Here is a 16,279-nt window from a genome sequence, read left to right on the forward strand (position 1 = left end):
GTCACAGTCCGGGTTCTCTGTCCGTGTCTTAGTCCGTACGATTTTCATATTAATATTGATGAGGTGAAGGTCATGGGGGAGACGCCATTTTAGATGCTGAAAACAATGAAAGTGAAATTTCTGGATTGTTACAGTATTTAGATAAATTAGCTGTCAGTTTAAGAGTGTAGCACAGACGCCGTTGAGAGAAGGCAGCTTCTACTCGCAGTTCAACAACACAAGAAACTATCGTCAAAATGCTTATAGGTAACAAAACTTTACCTTAAGCCTTAATCTAAACCTGTCTGTAAACTTCATAGAATTAGAGTGATCTCAAACTCAATCATAAACTAGTGGAAATGGAACGTCATGAGCTTATTCTATAATCAGGATCACTCTGGGCCGACTCTATAATCAATCTGGACGCGTCCGGATGTCTCCAATTTCACTCTTTTATCGATCACGTGATCACTCTTTAATTCTGGCGAGGTGGTTTAGTTGCGGAGTAGAGCCTTGCGGTTAAGAAGATACACCTTCAGCATAGCATTAACAGGCAACCAGTCTAGGCTCAGCAACCAGTCTATAAGGGAAAGTGCAGTCGTTCTCTGATTGTACTCTTTTTTCATCGGATTATCCGGATATCAATCCAGATGTGATAATAGAGGGCGCCCCCATCATTCAGAACTACAAACTATCGCTTGTATACGTATATGATACACGTTTCAGAATCCTGGAACACCAGCGGAAACCAATCACCGGGAGCGACAACACTATTCTTTAATGATACTAGCGCCACATAGTGGACCACATAGTAAACTGCAGTTAGACCAGTGTAAACGCTGTCCATTACCTAAACCTGGTCCGGACCACCATCTACTCACTCTGACTGGTCATTAGAATAAAACCTGGTCCGGACCGCCATCTACTCACTCTGACTGGTCATTAGAATAAAACCTGGTCCGGACCGCCACCTACTCACTCTGACTGGTCATTAGAATAAAACCTGGTCCGGACCACCATCTACTCACTCTGACTGGTCATTAGAATAAAACCTGGTCCGGACCACCATCTACTCACTCTGACTGGTCATTAGAATAAAACCTGGTCCGGACCACCATCTACTCACTCTGACTGGTCATTAGAATAAAACCTGGTCCGGACCGCCACCTACTCACTCTGACTGGTCATTAGAATAAAACCTGGTCCGGACCACCATCTACTCACTCTGACTGGTCATTAGAATAAAACCTGGTCCGGACCGCCATCTACTCACTCTGACTGGTCATTAGAATAAAACCTGGTCCGGACCGCCACCTACTCACTCTGACTGGTCATTAGAATAAAACCTGGTCCGGACCACCACCTACTCACTCTGACTGGTCATTAGAATAAAACCTGGTCCGGACCGCCATCTACTCACTCTGACTGGTCATTAGAATAAAACCTGGTCCGGACCGCCATCTACTCACTCTGACTGGTCATTAGAATAAAACCTGGTCCGGACCGCCATCTACTCACTCTGACTGGTCATTAGAATAAAACCTGGTCCGGACCGCCATCTACTCACTCTGACTGGTCATTAGAATAAAACCTGGTCCGGACCGCCATCTACTCACTCTGACTGGTCATTAGAATAAAACCTGGTCCGGACCGCCATCTACTCACTCTGACTGGTCATTAGAATAAAACCTGGTCCGGACCACCACCTACTCACTCTGACTGGTCATTAGAATAAAACCTGGTCCGGACCACCATCTACTCACTCTGACTGGTCATTAGAATAAAACCTGGTCCGGACCGCCACCTACTCACTCTGACTGGTCATTAGAATAAAACCTGGTCCGGACCACCATCTACTCACTCTGACTGGTCATTAGAATAAAACCTGGTCCGGACCGCCACCTACTCACTCTGACTGGTCATTAGAATAAAACCTGGTCCGGACCACCATCTACTCACTCTGACTGGTCATTAGAATAAAACCTGGTCCGGACCACCATCTACTCACTCTGACTGGTCATTAGAATAAAACCTGGTCCGGACCGCCACCTACTCACTCTGACTGGTCATTAGAATAAAACCTGGTCCGGACCACCACCTACTCACTCTGACTGGTCATTAGAATAAAACCTGGTCCGGACCACCACCTACTCACTCTGACTGGTCATTAGAATAAAACCTGGTCCGGACCACCACCTACTCACTCTGACTGGTCATTAGAATAAAACCTGGTCCGGACCACCATCTACTCACTCTGACTGGTCATTAGAATAAAACCTGGTCCGGACCGCCATCTACTCACTCTGACTGGTCATTAGAATAAAACCTGGTCCGGACCGCCACCTACTCACTCTGACTGGTCATTAGAATAAAACCTGGTCCGGACCGCCATCTACTCACTCTGACTGGTCATTAGAATAAAACCTGGTCCGGACCGCCATCTACTCACTCTGACTGGTCATTAGAATAAAACCTGGTCCGGACCGCCACCTACTCACTCTGACTGGTCATTAGAATAAAACCTGGTCCGGACCGCCATCTACTCACTCTGACTGGTCATTAGAATAAAACCTGGTCCGGACCGCCACCTACTCACTCTGACTGGTCATTAGAATAAAACCTGGTCCGGACCGCCATCTACTCACTCTGACTGGTCATTAGAATAAAACCTGGTCCGGACCGCCACCTACTCACTCTGACTGGTCATTAGAATAAAACAATTATATGTTTAATGTATTGTAGATATCAGTGCAGAAGCTTTGCGTCAATCTTTAAAGCATCATTTAGATTTATTTGAAGATTTAGTCGTTGATTTGGATGAGGAAACTTTTCTCAGAATTCTACAGAGACGTCGTGATAAATGCAGTACTAGTGCTGCCACCTGTAGTACCGATGTCGTATCACTTGCTAAAGTAAATATTCTTCGAAACGTTTTGTTTGAAATGATTTTATGAATTTTTATGTGATTGAAAAATTGTTGACTATTTTTCAGAGTTTAGATTTTTGTGTCTCGTGTCGTGAGAAATTAGAAGCTAAATCTACACCAGCACAAGATGAGACCACAGCTGCTGAGGCCACAATTGAGGCTACAGCTGCTGAGGCCACAGTTGAGGCTACAGTTGCTAAGGCTACAGTTGAGACCACAGCTAAGGCTACAGTTGAGACCACAGCTGAGGCTACAGTTGAGACCACAGCTGAGGCTACAGTTGAGACCCCAGTTGAAACCACAGTTGAGACCCCACCTGAGGCTACAGTTGAGGCTACAGTTGATACCACAGCTGAGGCTACAGTTGCTGAGGCCACAGTTGCTGAGGCCACAGTTGAGGCTACAGTTGCTGAGGCTACAGTCGAGACCACAGCTGAGGCTACAGTTGCTAAGGCTACAGTCGAGACCACAGCTGAGGCCACAGTCGAGACCACAGCTGAGGCCACAGTCGAGACCACAGCTGAGGCCACAGTCGAGACCACAGCTGAGGCTGGTGGACAAGTTGAGACTGGTGGACAATGTAAGGCTAATGGACAAGTTGAGACTGGTGGACAGTGTGAGGCAGTTGAAACAATTCAAACCCCCATCCTTCAAAAACGTAGAAGACCTTCTAGAAAGAGATCGGCTACACCAATTGGTAGAGACAAACCAGTAGTGCCCCCTAGTGACCCACCTGCTCTAAGGGGCCGACCAGTAGTGCCGCCCAGTGAATCACCTGATCTGAGTGATAGACCAGTGGCTCCCTCTAGTGACTCGCCTGCTCCTAGGGGTCGAGGTCGGCTTCGTAAAAATGCAGTAACGCCGTCCTCTACAACGGAACCAGTTTCTCCAGAACAAATTGATTTCAAACCAAACGTCAACAATATTCAAATTCAAGTTGATATGGACTACGAGGATCAAATTCGAAAATCAGGTACAAATAATTTACCGGTATTTTAAACAACGATCGAATTAAAGAAATATCGGATTCATTCCGAAATTAATTCATTTCAGCCAAAAAGAGGAAATTGAAAACTCCGAAACGAATTGTTGATTGTAAAGAAGGATTATTATTAAATGGCAGAGATCCAGGTTTGTGTTAAAACATGTTTAAACCGTTTTATATTCTCAACATTTCATCGATTCAACATTTTTGAAACTAATTTTTGTAGGTATTTGTCAAGAAGGATCGAGTAATGAGTTACCGTTGGTTATGGCGAGTACATCGCAACAATATCAGCATCGAGAAGGTAAAATAACCCCGTTAACCCCCGGAGCTAATCCCGGAGTTGATCCCGGGGGGTTGAACCCGGAGTTGATCCCGTACTCCACCTGACAATCACTGTATATTACTCCAAATCATCACTGCTCCGGAATCTGTCGACCTCGGAGAGAATAGTTCCCTAGAGATCTGAGTTCAGTTTATTGTATTCATAGCAGTTTGGAAAATATTATAACGAGATGAAACTATTGATATTTTATAGGTGAAGAATTGAGACGTTACGAGGATCAGAAAGATGTGAAAACAGTTTTAACCGATCAACTTCATTCGTGTTCGGTTTGTGGTAAATTAATCCCGTTAAATGACGTCGATGAACACATGAAAACTCACGTCATCTCCACATATTTCTATAATAATCCATTTTCTTGCGCAATTTGCGCGAAAAAATTCTCGAATGAAAATTCGTACAGAAAACATCGATTGAAACATAATACGAAGAAAAAACCGGTTTGGGAATGTAACGTCTGTTCGAAGGCTTTCACTTGGAAAAAATCTCTTAAAGATCACATGAAACTTCATTCGGGGCATGATTTATTTAAATGCGATTTATGCGAGAAAGAGTTTACGAGAATGAAATTATTAATACAACACCGCAGAGTTCACACGAGAGAAACTCCTTTCTCTTGTGATTATTGCGGTAGAAAGTTCTCGGATCGAGGAAATTTATCGCGCCATATTAAAGAGATCCATCTCGGCGTTAAATACAAGTGCGACGTTTGTGAGAAGAGTTTCTGTCAGAAACGGTATTTATTAATTCACAAACGGTCGCACACGGGTTATAAACCGTTCGTGTGCGACGTGTGCGGGAAGGGTTTTACTCGTAAAGATCAACAAACTCTTCATCGCACGACGCATTCGGGTAAAAAACCATTTCAATGTGAAATCTGTAATAAGAGTTATTTACAGAAAACTAAATTAGCCGTTCATTTGAGATCTCACACCGGTGAGAAACCTTATCAATGTGATCAATGCGATAAACGTTTCGGGTGTCCAACTATATTCCAACGACATAAATTAATTCACACAGGAATTAAACCTTTTCAGTGTAAAATCTGTGAGAAATCATTTCTACAGAAAGCTCATTTACATGCACATTTACTGAAAATACATCAATCTCATGATTTTTAAACATTTAATGCAATTATGTTACTATTGGTTTGAAATGTAGATATATCTGATTGATTCAGTGATATATCTGATTGATTCAGTGAAATATCTGATAGATTCAGTCATATATCTGATTGATTCAGTGAAATATCTGATAGATTCAGTGATATATCTGATTGATTCAGTGAAATATCTGATAGATTCAGTGATATATCTGATTGATTCAGTGATATATTTGATTGATTCAGTGATATATCTGATTGATTCAGTGATATATCTGATTGATTCAGTGATATATCTGATTCATTCAGTGAAATATCTGATAGATTCAGTGATATATCTGATTGATTCAGAATTTTGTTTGGCATTTGTTTTTCTCAATATTTAATTATAATCTCTTGCATTGTATTTGATGTATCATGTTTAACAGTGGGTGATTATATGAATCATGTATCCATATTCTGTTTTTCCGGGGTAGCAAGGCTCCTCGTTTAGGGGGATAGCTCCATCATGGACTGGGATGGAGTTCCTTGTTTAGGGGGATAGCTCCATTGTGGACTGGGATGACCTCCCCGTTTAGGGGGATAGCTCCATCATGGACTGGGATGACCTCCTCGTTTAGGGGGATAGCTCCATCATGGACTGGGATAAGCTCCTCGTTAAGGGGGATAGCTCCATCATGGACTGGGATGAGCTCCTTGTTTAGAAGGATAGCTCCATTTGAGTTTTTCTCACATATTGTGTTGTACATGTATATAATAAACTCAATTTATTGTCAGTGTAAAATTCTAATGGTTTTTATTTCAAACATCGATGTATTGAATTTATATAAATATCATAATGTTAGAAATAACATAAATAAAATCTAAAAACTCTTAAATAAAATACGGTATAATTTGTTTGTAATACATTTGGACTGTGGATCTCGGTGGAATGATCTGATCCACGTGTGGAACTCAGTAGGTTGCATTGAGTAACTGTTGACGGTAATCGAGGAGTTGTTGCCAATTCGGATGACTGCGAATTAATTCATTATTTTTATGAGCTTCATAATGAAATGTGGGACCTTTTAATTCATACCTGAAAACAGAAATTATAAATTCATTTAAACAAACACAACAGACTTTTGTCTATTTCAACCTGACTTGAGAGCATCCGGGAAATTGAAGAGAAGTGACTCCATGATTTGAAAGTTTAACAATATGTTTCCATGCCTACACACCAAACTTCAGTTGGTAGGCATGGAGACATATTGTTAAACTTCCAAATCAAGGTGTCTCTTTTCTCTCAGGAACCCCTCTATTATATTGTATTCTGGTCCTAATAAGACCTTTATCAGGTATGTACTACTAAAACTGACTGAGCTAAGCCACTTGGAATGCTCTCAAGTCAGGTTGAAATAGACACTAGAATCAGGGTTATTAATAGTGTTTACCATTTTGGTTGAGGTCCTCGAATTCTCTCTAATTCTCGGATTCGTTTCACCTCTAATAAATGTTCTTCCTCTATTTTTAATCGTTCCATTCGTAATTTAGCGATTTCATAATGAAACGGACTCGGACTCGGACTAACCGCTGATGATTCTATCAACAAATAAAGTACATATAGAAACAATGTAGTAGGGTAGGTAGTATACTGGCAGTCAATCCAGGATTAGGATAGGTCTACTGGCAGTAAATCCAGGATTAAACTTACTGATAACTGGTGCTGTTTTTGACATCAAGTACATCTTATCCAAATCGCTCATCTTCTCATCGTTGATGTGGAATGTTTTTTTCTTGTTACCGGGAGTAACTGGCCTCCACGGAGCTCCGGGTTCGGGAAGTCCTTTCGCCGGGCCGCTGATTGTTTTTGGAGAAATGACGGTCGTTTCTAGGATATCACTGGATTTCATTGTTACCGGGAAATAAACATCGCCTAGACGATTCATCTCAGCCATTTTATTGTAAGTTTTATAATCCGGACGAAGACCTTCAGCGGCTCCCCCTAGAGGGGATATAGAGCGAGTGGCTCCCCCTAGAGGGGATATAGAGCGAGTAGCTCCCCCTAGAGGGGATATAGAGCGAGTAGCTCCCCCTAGAGGAGATATAGAGCGATGTACTGGTTTAGTAAACCAGTCCGATGATTTGTTCGATCTGTTCAATAATTCTAACACCTCTCTATCAGCCGTATCCATACTATTCTTCATTTGGCAATCTGCCAACGCCGAGTTCAAATCATCTTCGCTGAAACTGACGCTCTTCTTTAGATTAGACGATGATGACCTTGACATTCCGCTGTATCTCAGCGGGTTATATACAGCAGAAGCCGGTGATTTTCTGGACCTCGTTATAGCTGTATTATTGTAATATTCCGGCCGACAACTGAAAATATAATAAAGTAAACAAATGATGAACAAACCCGCCAGGGTCTCGAACTAAAACTTCAAGTTCAAATTCATCAGCAGAATTTCATGTTTTTTTCTCCACTAAACCGATAGATCCATTCTCCTGCTCCTCATTGTATGAACAAATTATCATTCACTTACTAAAACGGTGAACTTCTACCGTGCAATATAAAATCATCATCTACTACAGAAATCTTCATTTTGACAGAAAGTAGTCGACACCAGCTGTCAGAGGCTGTCAGATCGGAGAGATTGTTTACAGTGGAAACGAAAAGAGAAATTCGCGAGAATAATCCCAACTCAATCTAAGAATTGATTTTTGTTTTGAAAAATATCAATTTAACCATTGGCCTCGTTTTAAAATTAAATCTATTGTTGGTATTTTTAGGAAAAAAAACGTCTTTAAAAAAAAGAAATATGATTTCACTTAGTCTTGTCGGTTCCCGGTGATAATTAGTTTAATCAATGTGGCACTGCTTGTTTCGTATCAATTATTTGATTATTTTAATCATTTTATTACAAATAAATCAATAAAATGATTAAATTGGTGGAAAAAAAGAAATATAGAAATTACTGGAACAAAATCAATAAATGATAAATTGAATTGATCAATTCAATTCATAAAGTTTATTGTTACAATGTAATAAAATGAATGTAAATATAATGAAAATGAAATAAAATTGAAATGAAAATTATCAATTAAAATGATCAACATGAAATTAAATTTTCAATTGATAAATAGGAAATAAATTTGCATTGAATTTATCCGAAAGAGTCTCTTCACTTTTCACGAGAAAGTTGATTGAAAACCATTGATTCTTTGAGTTTACGCTTTGAAAACGATATTCCTTTAGACCAGAAGATATTGATTGAAAGTGTTTATTGTAAGTTGATTATGGCTTTGTTTTTTTTTCGTTTTTTGTAGCAAAAAACCGTCGACAAAAAGAGTACTCTACTAAATTCAATTTAATTTTATTGATGATGTTTCTCTCGATGTTAAACCTTGTATCTCGCATTTAAAACTCTCTCTTTCAGTGAGTTTGTGACACACACACATGTGTTACCAAATGTAGTACCAGGACTGCTGTTGCTGTGAAAGAAAATGTCGAAACATTTCAGGAAATTTGGAGCACCATTTTTAGTAAGTAGTCAGTAGATCTATCCATCCTCACTCCCCAGGGGCTGATTCAGGAGCGCAAAGTAATGAAAAGGGGCATATAATAATGAAAAGGGGCCAGTATCCACGCAACTAGAACTTAAGGGTTTGGAAAATGTTGAAATCTCATCAGTGCATTTTCATCCATTTCTACTAGGCCTAAAGTAATATTTATGATGTATTTTAGGTTTTAGTTCTCGGTGGTTCATTTGGTTTGAGATATTTCACATCACTGCGCTATGAATTCAGTCGCAAAAAAGCAGTAAGTCTCGATACTACATTTCAAATAATCCTTCGCACCAATAACCCTTAATGCTAATAACCCTTATTGCCAATAACCCTTAATGCTAATAACCCTTAATGCTAATAACCCTTAATGCTAATAACCCTTAATGCTAATAATCTTGTAGAAAATTTCTAAACAGAATGGTTTTTGTTTACATAGATCACTGAGGAAGAGGCTGAAGAATTTGGTTTACAAATGAGAAAAGAGAAAGTGACATTAGACAGTGAATACAAGGTGAATTATACCTGGTGATTGTACTGATTGTACCGATAGTACTGATAGTACTGATAGTACCGATAGTACCGATAGTACTGATTGTACTGATTGTACCGATAGTACTGATTGTACTGATAGTACCGATAGTACCGATGGTACCGATAGTACTGATAGTACCGATAGTACTGATAGTACCGATAGTACCGATGGTACCGATAGTACTGATAGTACCGATAGTACTGATTGTACTGATAGTACTGATAGTACTGATTGTACTGATAGTACTGATTGTACTGATAGTACCGATAGTACTGATAGTACCGATAGTACTGATTGCACTGATAGTACCGATAGTACTGATAGTACCGATAGTACTGATAGTACTGATTGCACTGATAGTACCGATAGTACTGATAGTACCGATAGTACTGATAGTACTGATTGTACTGATATTACCGATAGTACTGATTGTACCGATAGTACTGATAGTACTGATAGTACCGATAGTACCGATAGTACTGATAGTACTGATAGTACCGATAGTATTTGTAGTACTTCAATAAATCATCTTTGATCTATTTTCAGAGACTTCAAGAAATGGAATTAGATACCTGGGATAATATACGTGGTCCACGACCTTGGGAGGACAGTAAAACAGTACAGGACGCTCAAAGAGTTAATCCATCATAGCTAGCAGACCCTCGGCCTGGCTTCCCCCATCCAACAGCACTTAGCCCCCCCCCCCACTCCAACAGCAGCACTCTCCCCCTCCAACAGCAGGCCCCTCCACTCCAACAGCAGCCGCCTCCACTCCAACAGCAGCACTCTCCCCTCCAACAGCAGCCCCTCCACTCCAACAGCAATCTCCCCCACTCCAACAGCAGCCCCCTCCGCTCCAACAGCAGGCCCCCTCCATTCCAACAGCAGGCCCCCTCCCCAACTGCAGCACCCTCCAAACTGTGTGATACAGTGCGTATATATGTGATAAACCAAGAGATGGTGATTTTTGATTATTTAATAAAAATCTGATTTATTTTATAACCACGTTGTCTATTATCAGTCATCGAGGTTAGGATTATGCATGGTGACCCTCAAAACCTCATTTTATCGAGCGCTGCCTCCTCTGGGTAGTTGGAAAACATCGATTATTATATTATGGAATTTTGTAATTGAACACTGCATAGTCTCGTCCAATCGTGTGATATTAGTTAAATAAAGTTTTATTGAATTGATAATGGTATCCACAATCTGTCAAGGTCAAACATTTAATTTTCTGGGCCGGCTGAAAAATTTATTTCTATTTTGAAGAGGAAACAGGAAATAGAGGAAAAAGAGGATGAGTGACTCTAACAATGTGGAAGGAGGAAGAGACGGAGATGAGAAATCGAGTGGAATCAATTTACGATGTGTTGATGAAAGATGGAGTGATTTTAGAGTTAAAGATGATGGACTGGTTACATTTACAGCTACAGAACAGGTACTAATTAATTACCTACACAGCTTCTCTCCACCTGCTGCCGCTGCTGCGGTGGACTGAATACCAGTGGTTACCGGTTCCCTATAACATGGAACGACGGCTACGTACCGGACTACGGCTGCTGCTGCGGCTGCTGCTGCTGCAGTCTGGTGGTGGCGGCTGCGGCTGCTGCTGCCTCCGTTTCGGTCAATATTTCTGATTCCTGTTTTATTTTATAGGATGAAATTGAGGATAAAGTTGAAGAATTATATATGAAATTTAAGAAAGAATATGAAACCTATTCAGAGTAAGTGAAATCCCGGAGAGGTCTGTGGTGTGCTTCTCCTCAAGAGAGGTCTCCCCATTCCTCCTAGAGAGGTCTCCCCATTCCTCCTAGAGAGGTCTCCCCATTCCTCCTAGAGAGGTCTCCCCATTCCTCCTAGAGAGGTCTCCCCATTCCTCCTAGAGAGGTCTCCCCATTCCTCCCTCCCGACTGCTGGACGGAGAGGTCTCCCCATTCCTCCTAGAGAGGTCTCCCCATTCCTCCTAGAGAGGTCTCCCCATTCCTCCTAGTGAGGTCTCCCCATTCCTCCTAGAGAGGTCTCCCCATTCCTCCTAGAGAGGTCTCCCCATTCCTCCTAGAGAGGTCTCCCCATTCCTCCTAGAGAGGTCTCCCCATTCCTCCCTCCCGACTGCTGGACGGAGAGGTCTCCCCATTCCTCCTAGAGAGGTCTCCCCATTCCTCCCTCCCGACTGCTGGACGGAGAGGTCTGTACCCCTCTGTATCTCCCCTCCTGACGTTACTGAATATTGAATTGTGATATTATTGATTTTCAGTATACCAAAATTAGAAAGATTTAAACACGCAAGATTTTTAATGAAAGGAATTAGAAATTTATCATCAAACTATGAGGTAAAAATTCAATAAAATCTGCAACAATTCAAAATATATCAATAACAGTTACTAATAGTAACAGTTGTATATAGTGTTTAGATGCAAGTCAGCCGTGGTTGTGTTATTGGACATTACATGGATTAGAATTATTAGGGGTTCCTCCTCCTGAAGATATCGCTATTGAGTGAGTACCTCCCCTCAATCTCTACAGCGATACACCGAGTATACATCTGAATTTATTGATTTATTCATATTTCAGCGTTGCAAATTTCCTCGCGAAATGTCAGAATAAAGATGGCGGCTTTGGAGGTCAGTGTGGAGGTCACGTAGCCAAGTTTCAATCATGTGATTAGTATAATGTGAAATTGTTATTTTAGGGGGACCGTATCAGCAATCACATCTTGCTACGACTTATGGAGCTGTAAACGCATTATGTATCATTGGAACTGAACACGCTTACAAGATAATAGATAGGTAATAATCTGACAATATGAGATGAGCCCTTGAGATTCAATGAGATGTTGAGATAATGAGAAAAAGTGAGCCATTGAGATAATGAGATAAGCCCTTGAGATTTAATGAGAATGAGATGTTGAGATTCAATGAGAATGAGATAATGATATATGATATTGTTGATTGTAGGAAGTCTCTGTATAAATGGATGATGTCATTACGTAATGAGGAAGGAGCGTTTCGGATGCATGAAGGTGGTGAATTAGATGTCAGGTACATGTGAAACATGGCTGGCTGGCTGGCTGGCTGGCTGGCTGGCTGGCTGGCTGACTGGCTGGCTGGCTGGCTGGCTGGCTGTCTGTCCAAGTAGCTGACTGCCTGTCCGGATAGCTTACTGGATGTCCGGAGAGCTGACTGGATGTCCGGAGAGCTGACTGGATGTCCGGAGAGCTGACTGGATGTCCGGAGAGCTGACTGGATGTCCGGAGAGCTGACTGGATGTCCGGAGAGCTGACTGGATGTCCGGATAGCTGACTGGATGTCCGGATAGCTGACTGGTTGTCCGGAGAGCTGACTGGATGTCCGGATAGCTTACTGGATGTCCGGAGAGCTGACTGGATGTCCGGAGAGCTGACTGGATGTCCGGATGGATGTCCAGATAGCTGACTGTCTGATTAGTAAACCATAGTTATTGTATATTGTAGAGGTGTTTACTGTGCTGCTAGTGTAGCTAAATTACTGAATTTGATAACACCACAATTATTCGCTGGAACTCCTCAATGGGTGTCCAAGTAAGTTCAACTAATCAATCAAACTGTGTATGAGAGGAGGTGTGTCCACCTGTCAATCAATCAATCAATCGATATTTCAGATGTCAGTCATATGAAGGAGGGTTTTCAGGAGCTCCCGGTTTAGAGGCTCACGGTGGTTACTCATTCTGTGGTTTTGCAGCTCTTTCTATTTTACAACAAGAACAATTTTGTAACATCAAAAAACTGTTGGTAAGTGATGGATATTTCCTTAATCGGTTGATATATGGCGTTGTTCGTAACTATGGTTACTATCCTGTTTGTTTTCAGCAATGGACGTCAAATCGACACATGTCGTTCGAGGGTGGATTTCAAGGTCGTACGAATAAATTAGTGGATTCATGTTATTCATTTTGGCAAGGAGGGGTGTTCCCGCTAATTCATCATTCACTGTCTAATCAAGGTACATATACCCATTCAACCTACCCCCCCTCTCAATCCACCAGCCCGGCGTGTTGTATTAACCCTTTAAATGCCACTCGGTGAGCTAAAATCATATCCCAGAAGTCCAGCCGAATTAGAGTGTGCAAGCCTAACAGTTAGTGGTCGCAGTAAAAGCCGTCTACAGCAAAAACCGTTAAAAATCATGCATTACAAGTTATGTTTATTTGATTTAGAATTAAATCTAATCTTGGAGTTTCATCATTGGGGTCTAAATCACTGTCATCTGAATCATTGGGGTTATGATCAGATTCAGAATCATTTGCGGAATCATAATTTATATCCGATTCAGCATCACTATCCTCCGGATTATCTTCAGCATCCTCAGCATCAGTACCCGATTGATTTCCGGGTTCAAAATCACCGTCTGATTCTCCGGAATGTTCAGATAAATCACTCACTTCAGTATCACTGTCCATTCTAGTGATTGAATAAACTAACAAAATTGTCTAAATTTACTTGAAGAATTGTTCAAAATCGCCAAAAGTACCTCACAACATCATCATTTTACTCGAAAAGTTGAATAGTAACGTATATTTTTAAAACCGGAAATGAATTCCTTAGACAAAATTGAGTTGTTATGTACCGGCTGTAATAAATTTCTACGGATTTTGCGGGTGGTGATGATGTCGGAAAAGACCCGTGATGCTACGGACGCTTACGGGCGCTTCGGACGTCTATTGTCACGGGCGCTTTCGGGCGCTTCGGATTTTATAAGGTTAACGGCGTGACGTTTATTTCAGGTGATGATGCTTTAAGTGTTGATCGTTGGATGTTTCATCACAGTGCACTACAGGAGTATATATTAATCTGCTGTCAGAGATTAGAAGGGGGATTAGTGGATAAACCGGGAAAGTAAGTTAATCCTACAACTATATTTGAGTGTTTAGATAGTGATCTCAGTTTAATGGTGTTGTTATTTGTTACAGACACGTTGATTACTATCACACATGTTATGCTCTCAGCGGTCTCGCTATAGCTCAACATTTCGACTTTGGAAAACTGCATAGAATTTATAAAATAGGACACTCCGATAATGAACTGGTATGTCATCAGGATTCCTCGCGATTCCTCATGATTCCTCGCGATTCTTGCTCTGTTTATAATAGGAATGTATATTGTTTATATTTACAGCACAGAACAAACGCTACTCACAACATTTCACCGAATTCTGTGAATAAAGCTCTCGATTTCTTCCATAAATTACCACAAATCTGTCTCTAAATAATCAATAAAATACTATATAATAATCAGAAAATATATCATTGATTGTATCTCTTTGGAGGTTGAACAGGGTAGTCCCGGTTTCGAACCCAGTAATTGTTGATACTGATTCAGAGTGTGGTCCTGATGCTGAATATAGGATGAACAGGTGTGTCCCAGGTTTGAACCAAGTAATTACTGATGCTGATTCAGAGTGGTCCTAATGCTGAATAGAGATGTACATGGGTGTGTTGACCGTACGGTGCTGCCGCTATGCTCATCGTTAGCGGGATTTCCATACACTTACTGAAGTCAACTCTGGCAATCGTCGTGCTGTCCAGTTATACTCCGTAACCCTTGCTTGCCAGAGTTGACTAACCTTAGTGTATCAAAATCCCGCTAGCGATGAGCATAGAGGCAGCACCGTACGGTGAAATGTTGATATCTTAACAAAAGTAATTACTGATAACTGATTCAGAGTGATCCTGATGCTGAATAGAGGATGAACAGGGGTGTCCCGGGTTTAAACCAAGTAATTACTGATGCTGATTCAGAGTGGTCCTAATGCTGAATAGAGATGTACATGGGTATGTTGACCGTACGGTGCTGCCTCTATGCTCATCGTTAGCGGGATTTCCATACACTTACTGAAGTCAACTCTGGCAATCGTCGTGCTGTCCAGTTATACTCCGTAACCCTTGCTTGCCAGAGTTGACTTTGCTTAGTGTATGAAAATCCCGCTAGCGATGAGCATAGAGGCAGCACCGTACGGTAAAATGTTGATATGTTAACAAAATTAATTACTGATAACTGATTCAGAGCGGCCGTACTGATGCTGAATAATGGAGGATGTACAGGGGTATCCCGGGTTCGAACCCAGTAATTACTGATCCTGATTCAGAGTGGTCCTGAATACTGAATTGAGGATGTACAGTGGCGTACCGGCCATACGGTGCTGCCTCTATGCTCATCGTTAGCGGGATTTCCATACACTAACTGAAGTCAACTCTGGCAATCGTCGTGCTGTCCAGTTATACTCCGTAACCCTTGCTTGCCAGAGTTGACTTACCTTAGTGTATGAAAATCCCGCTACCGATGAGCATAGGGGCAGCACCGTACGGTAAAATGATGATATCTTAACAAAAGTAATTATTGATAACTGATTCAGAGTGGTCCTGATGCTGAATAGAGGATGTACAGGGGTGTCCCGGGTTTGAACCAAGTAATTACTGATACTGATTCAGAGTGGTCCTGATGCTGAATAGAGGATGAACAGGTGTGCCCCGGGTTTGAACCAAGTAATTACTGATGCTGGTTCAGAGTGGTCATGCTGAATAGAGGATGAACAGGTGTGCCCCGGGTTTGAACCAAGTAATTACTGATACTGATTCAGAGTGGTCCTGATGCTGAATAGAGGATGAACAGGGGTGTCCCGGGTTCGAGAACCAGTAATTACTGATACTGGTTCAGAGTGGTCCTGATGCTGAATAGAGGATGAACAGGTGTGCCCCGGGTTTGAACCAAGTAATTACTGATGCTGGTTCAGAGTGGTCATGCTGAATAGATGATGTACAGGGGTGTGTTGACCGTACGGTGCTGCCGCTATGCTCATCGTTAGCGGGATTTCCATACACTTACTGAAGTC

General features: G+C 41.5%; 4 protein-coding genes across 4 annotated transcripts; 3 read left to right on the top strand and 1 right to left on the bottom strand.

Moving 5' to 3' along the window:
- Positions 1-79: 79 nt before the first annotated feature.
- Positions 80-6,143, top strand: LOC141914823 (uncharacterized). The gene is made up of 6 exons (XM_074806133.1): positions 80-246; positions 2,722-2,891; positions 2,972-3,878; positions 3,959-4,036; positions 4,117-4,194; positions 4,429-6,143. Exons 1-6 carry the CDS (start codon positions 237-239, stop codon positions 5,352-5,354), a joined length of 2,169 nt encoding a protein of 722 aa, XP_074662234.1. The 5' UTR covers positions 80-236; the 3' UTR covers positions 5,355-6,143.
- On the bottom strand, positions 6,120-7,975 carry LOC141914824 (uncharacterized). The gene is made up of 4 exons (XM_074806135.1): positions 7,861-7,975; positions 7,029-7,696; positions 6,769-6,916; positions 6,120-6,413 (listed from the first exon to the last, which is right to left on the bottom strand). Exons 1-4 carry the CDS (start codon positions 7,917-7,919, stop codon positions 6,290-6,292), a joined length of 999 nt encoding a protein of 332 aa, XP_074662236.1. The 5' UTR covers positions 7,920-7,975; the 3' UTR covers positions 6,120-6,289.
- Positions 7,976-8,475: 500 nt separating this feature from the next.
- LOC141900636 (cytochrome c oxidase assembly protein COX16 homolog, mitochondrial-like) lies at positions 8,476-10,418 on the top strand. Its single transcript, XM_074787619.1, has 5 exons — positions 8,476-8,603; positions 8,755-8,860; positions 9,063-9,137; positions 9,321-9,395; positions 9,963-10,418. The coding sequence occupies exons 2-5, from the start codon at positions 8,822-8,824 to the stop codon at positions 10,065-10,067; spliced, it is 294 nt and encodes a 97-aa protein (XP_074643720.1). The 5' UTR covers positions 8,476-8,603; positions 8,755-8,821; the 3' UTR covers positions 10,068-10,418.
- A 102-nt stretch (positions 10,419-10,520) lies between these two features.
- On the top strand, positions 10,521-14,686 carry LOC141900628 (protein farnesyltransferase subunit beta-like). The gene is made up of 13 exons (XM_074787610.1): positions 10,521-10,854; positions 11,073-11,140; positions 11,671-11,746; positions 11,821-11,912; positions 11,988-12,037; positions 12,106-12,202; positions 12,371-12,454; positions 12,886-12,972; positions 13,053-13,182; positions 13,261-13,393; positions 14,175-14,286; positions 14,361-14,475; positions 14,566-14,686. The coding sequence occupies exons 1-13, from the start codon at positions 10,714-10,716 to the stop codon at positions 14,653-14,655; spliced, it is 1,275 nt and encodes a 424-aa protein (XP_074643711.1). The 5' UTR covers positions 10,521-10,713; the 3' UTR covers positions 14,656-14,686.
- Positions 14,687-16,279: the final 1,593 nt, after the last annotated feature.

The sequence above is a fragment of the Tubulanus polymorphus genome, chromosome 1 (genome assembly GCF_964204645.1).
Source record: "Tubulanus polymorphus chromosome 1, tnTubPoly1.2, whole genome shotgun sequence".
Taxonomy (NCBI): domain Eukaryota; kingdom Metazoa; phylum Nemertea; class Palaeonemertea; order Tubulaniformes; family Tubulanidae; genus Tubulanus; species Tubulanus polymorphus.

What these genes read in the sequence shown, in the direction of transcription:
- LOC141914824 (XM_074806135.1), bottom strand. Translation starts at nt 7,919, where the DNA reads ATGAAGATTTCTGTAGTAGATGATGATTTTATATTGCACGGTAGAAGT. An exon ending in GGTAGAAGTTCACCGTTTTA is followed by an intron (nt 7,697 to 7,860) that starts GTAAGTGAATGA and finishes TTATATTTTCAG; the next exon opens with TTGTCGGCCGGAATATTACA. An exon ending in AAAAACAGCACCAGTTATCA is followed by an intron (nt 6,917 to 7,028) that starts GTAAGTTTAATC and finishes ATTTGTTGATAG; the next exon opens with AATCATCAGCGGTTAGTCCG.
- LOC141900636 (XM_074787619.1), top strand. Translation starts at nt 8,822, where the DNA reads ATGTCGAAACATTTCAGGAAATTTGGAGCACCATTTTTA. An exon ending in AATTCAGTCGCAAAAAAGCA is followed by an intron (nt 9,138 to 9,320) that starts GTAAGTCTCGAT and finishes TTGTTTACATAG; the next exon opens with ATCACTGAGGAAGAGGCTGA. An exon ending in CATTAGACAGTGAATACAAG is followed by an intron (nt 9,396 to 9,962) that starts GTGAATTATACC and finishes ATCTATTTTCAG; the next exon opens with AGACTTCAAGAAATGGAATT.
- LOC141914823 (XM_074806133.1), top strand. An exon ending in ATGTCGTATCACTTGCTAAA is followed by an intron (nt 2,892 to 2,971) that starts GTAAATATTCTT and finishes ACTATTTTTCAG; the next exon opens with AGTTTAGATTTTTGTGTCTC. An exon ending in GGATCAAATTCGAAAATCAG is followed by an intron (nt 3,879 to 3,958) that starts GTACAAATAATT and finishes AATTCATTTCAG; the next exon opens with CCAAAAAGAGGAAATTGAAA.
- LOC141900628 (XM_074787610.1), top strand. Translation starts at nt 10,714, where the DNA reads ATGAGTGACTCTAACAATGTGGAAGGAGGAAGAGACGGAGATGAGAAA. An exon ending in GGTGGTGAATTAGATGTCAG is followed by an intron (nt 12,455 to 12,885) that starts GTACATGTGAAA and finishes TGTATATTGTAG; the next exon opens with AGGTGTTTACTGTGCTGCTA. An exon ending in ACTCCTCAATGGGTGTCCAA is followed by an intron (nt 12,973 to 13,052) that starts GTAAGTTCAACT and finishes TCGATATTTCAG; the next exon opens with ATGTCAGTCATATGAAGGAG.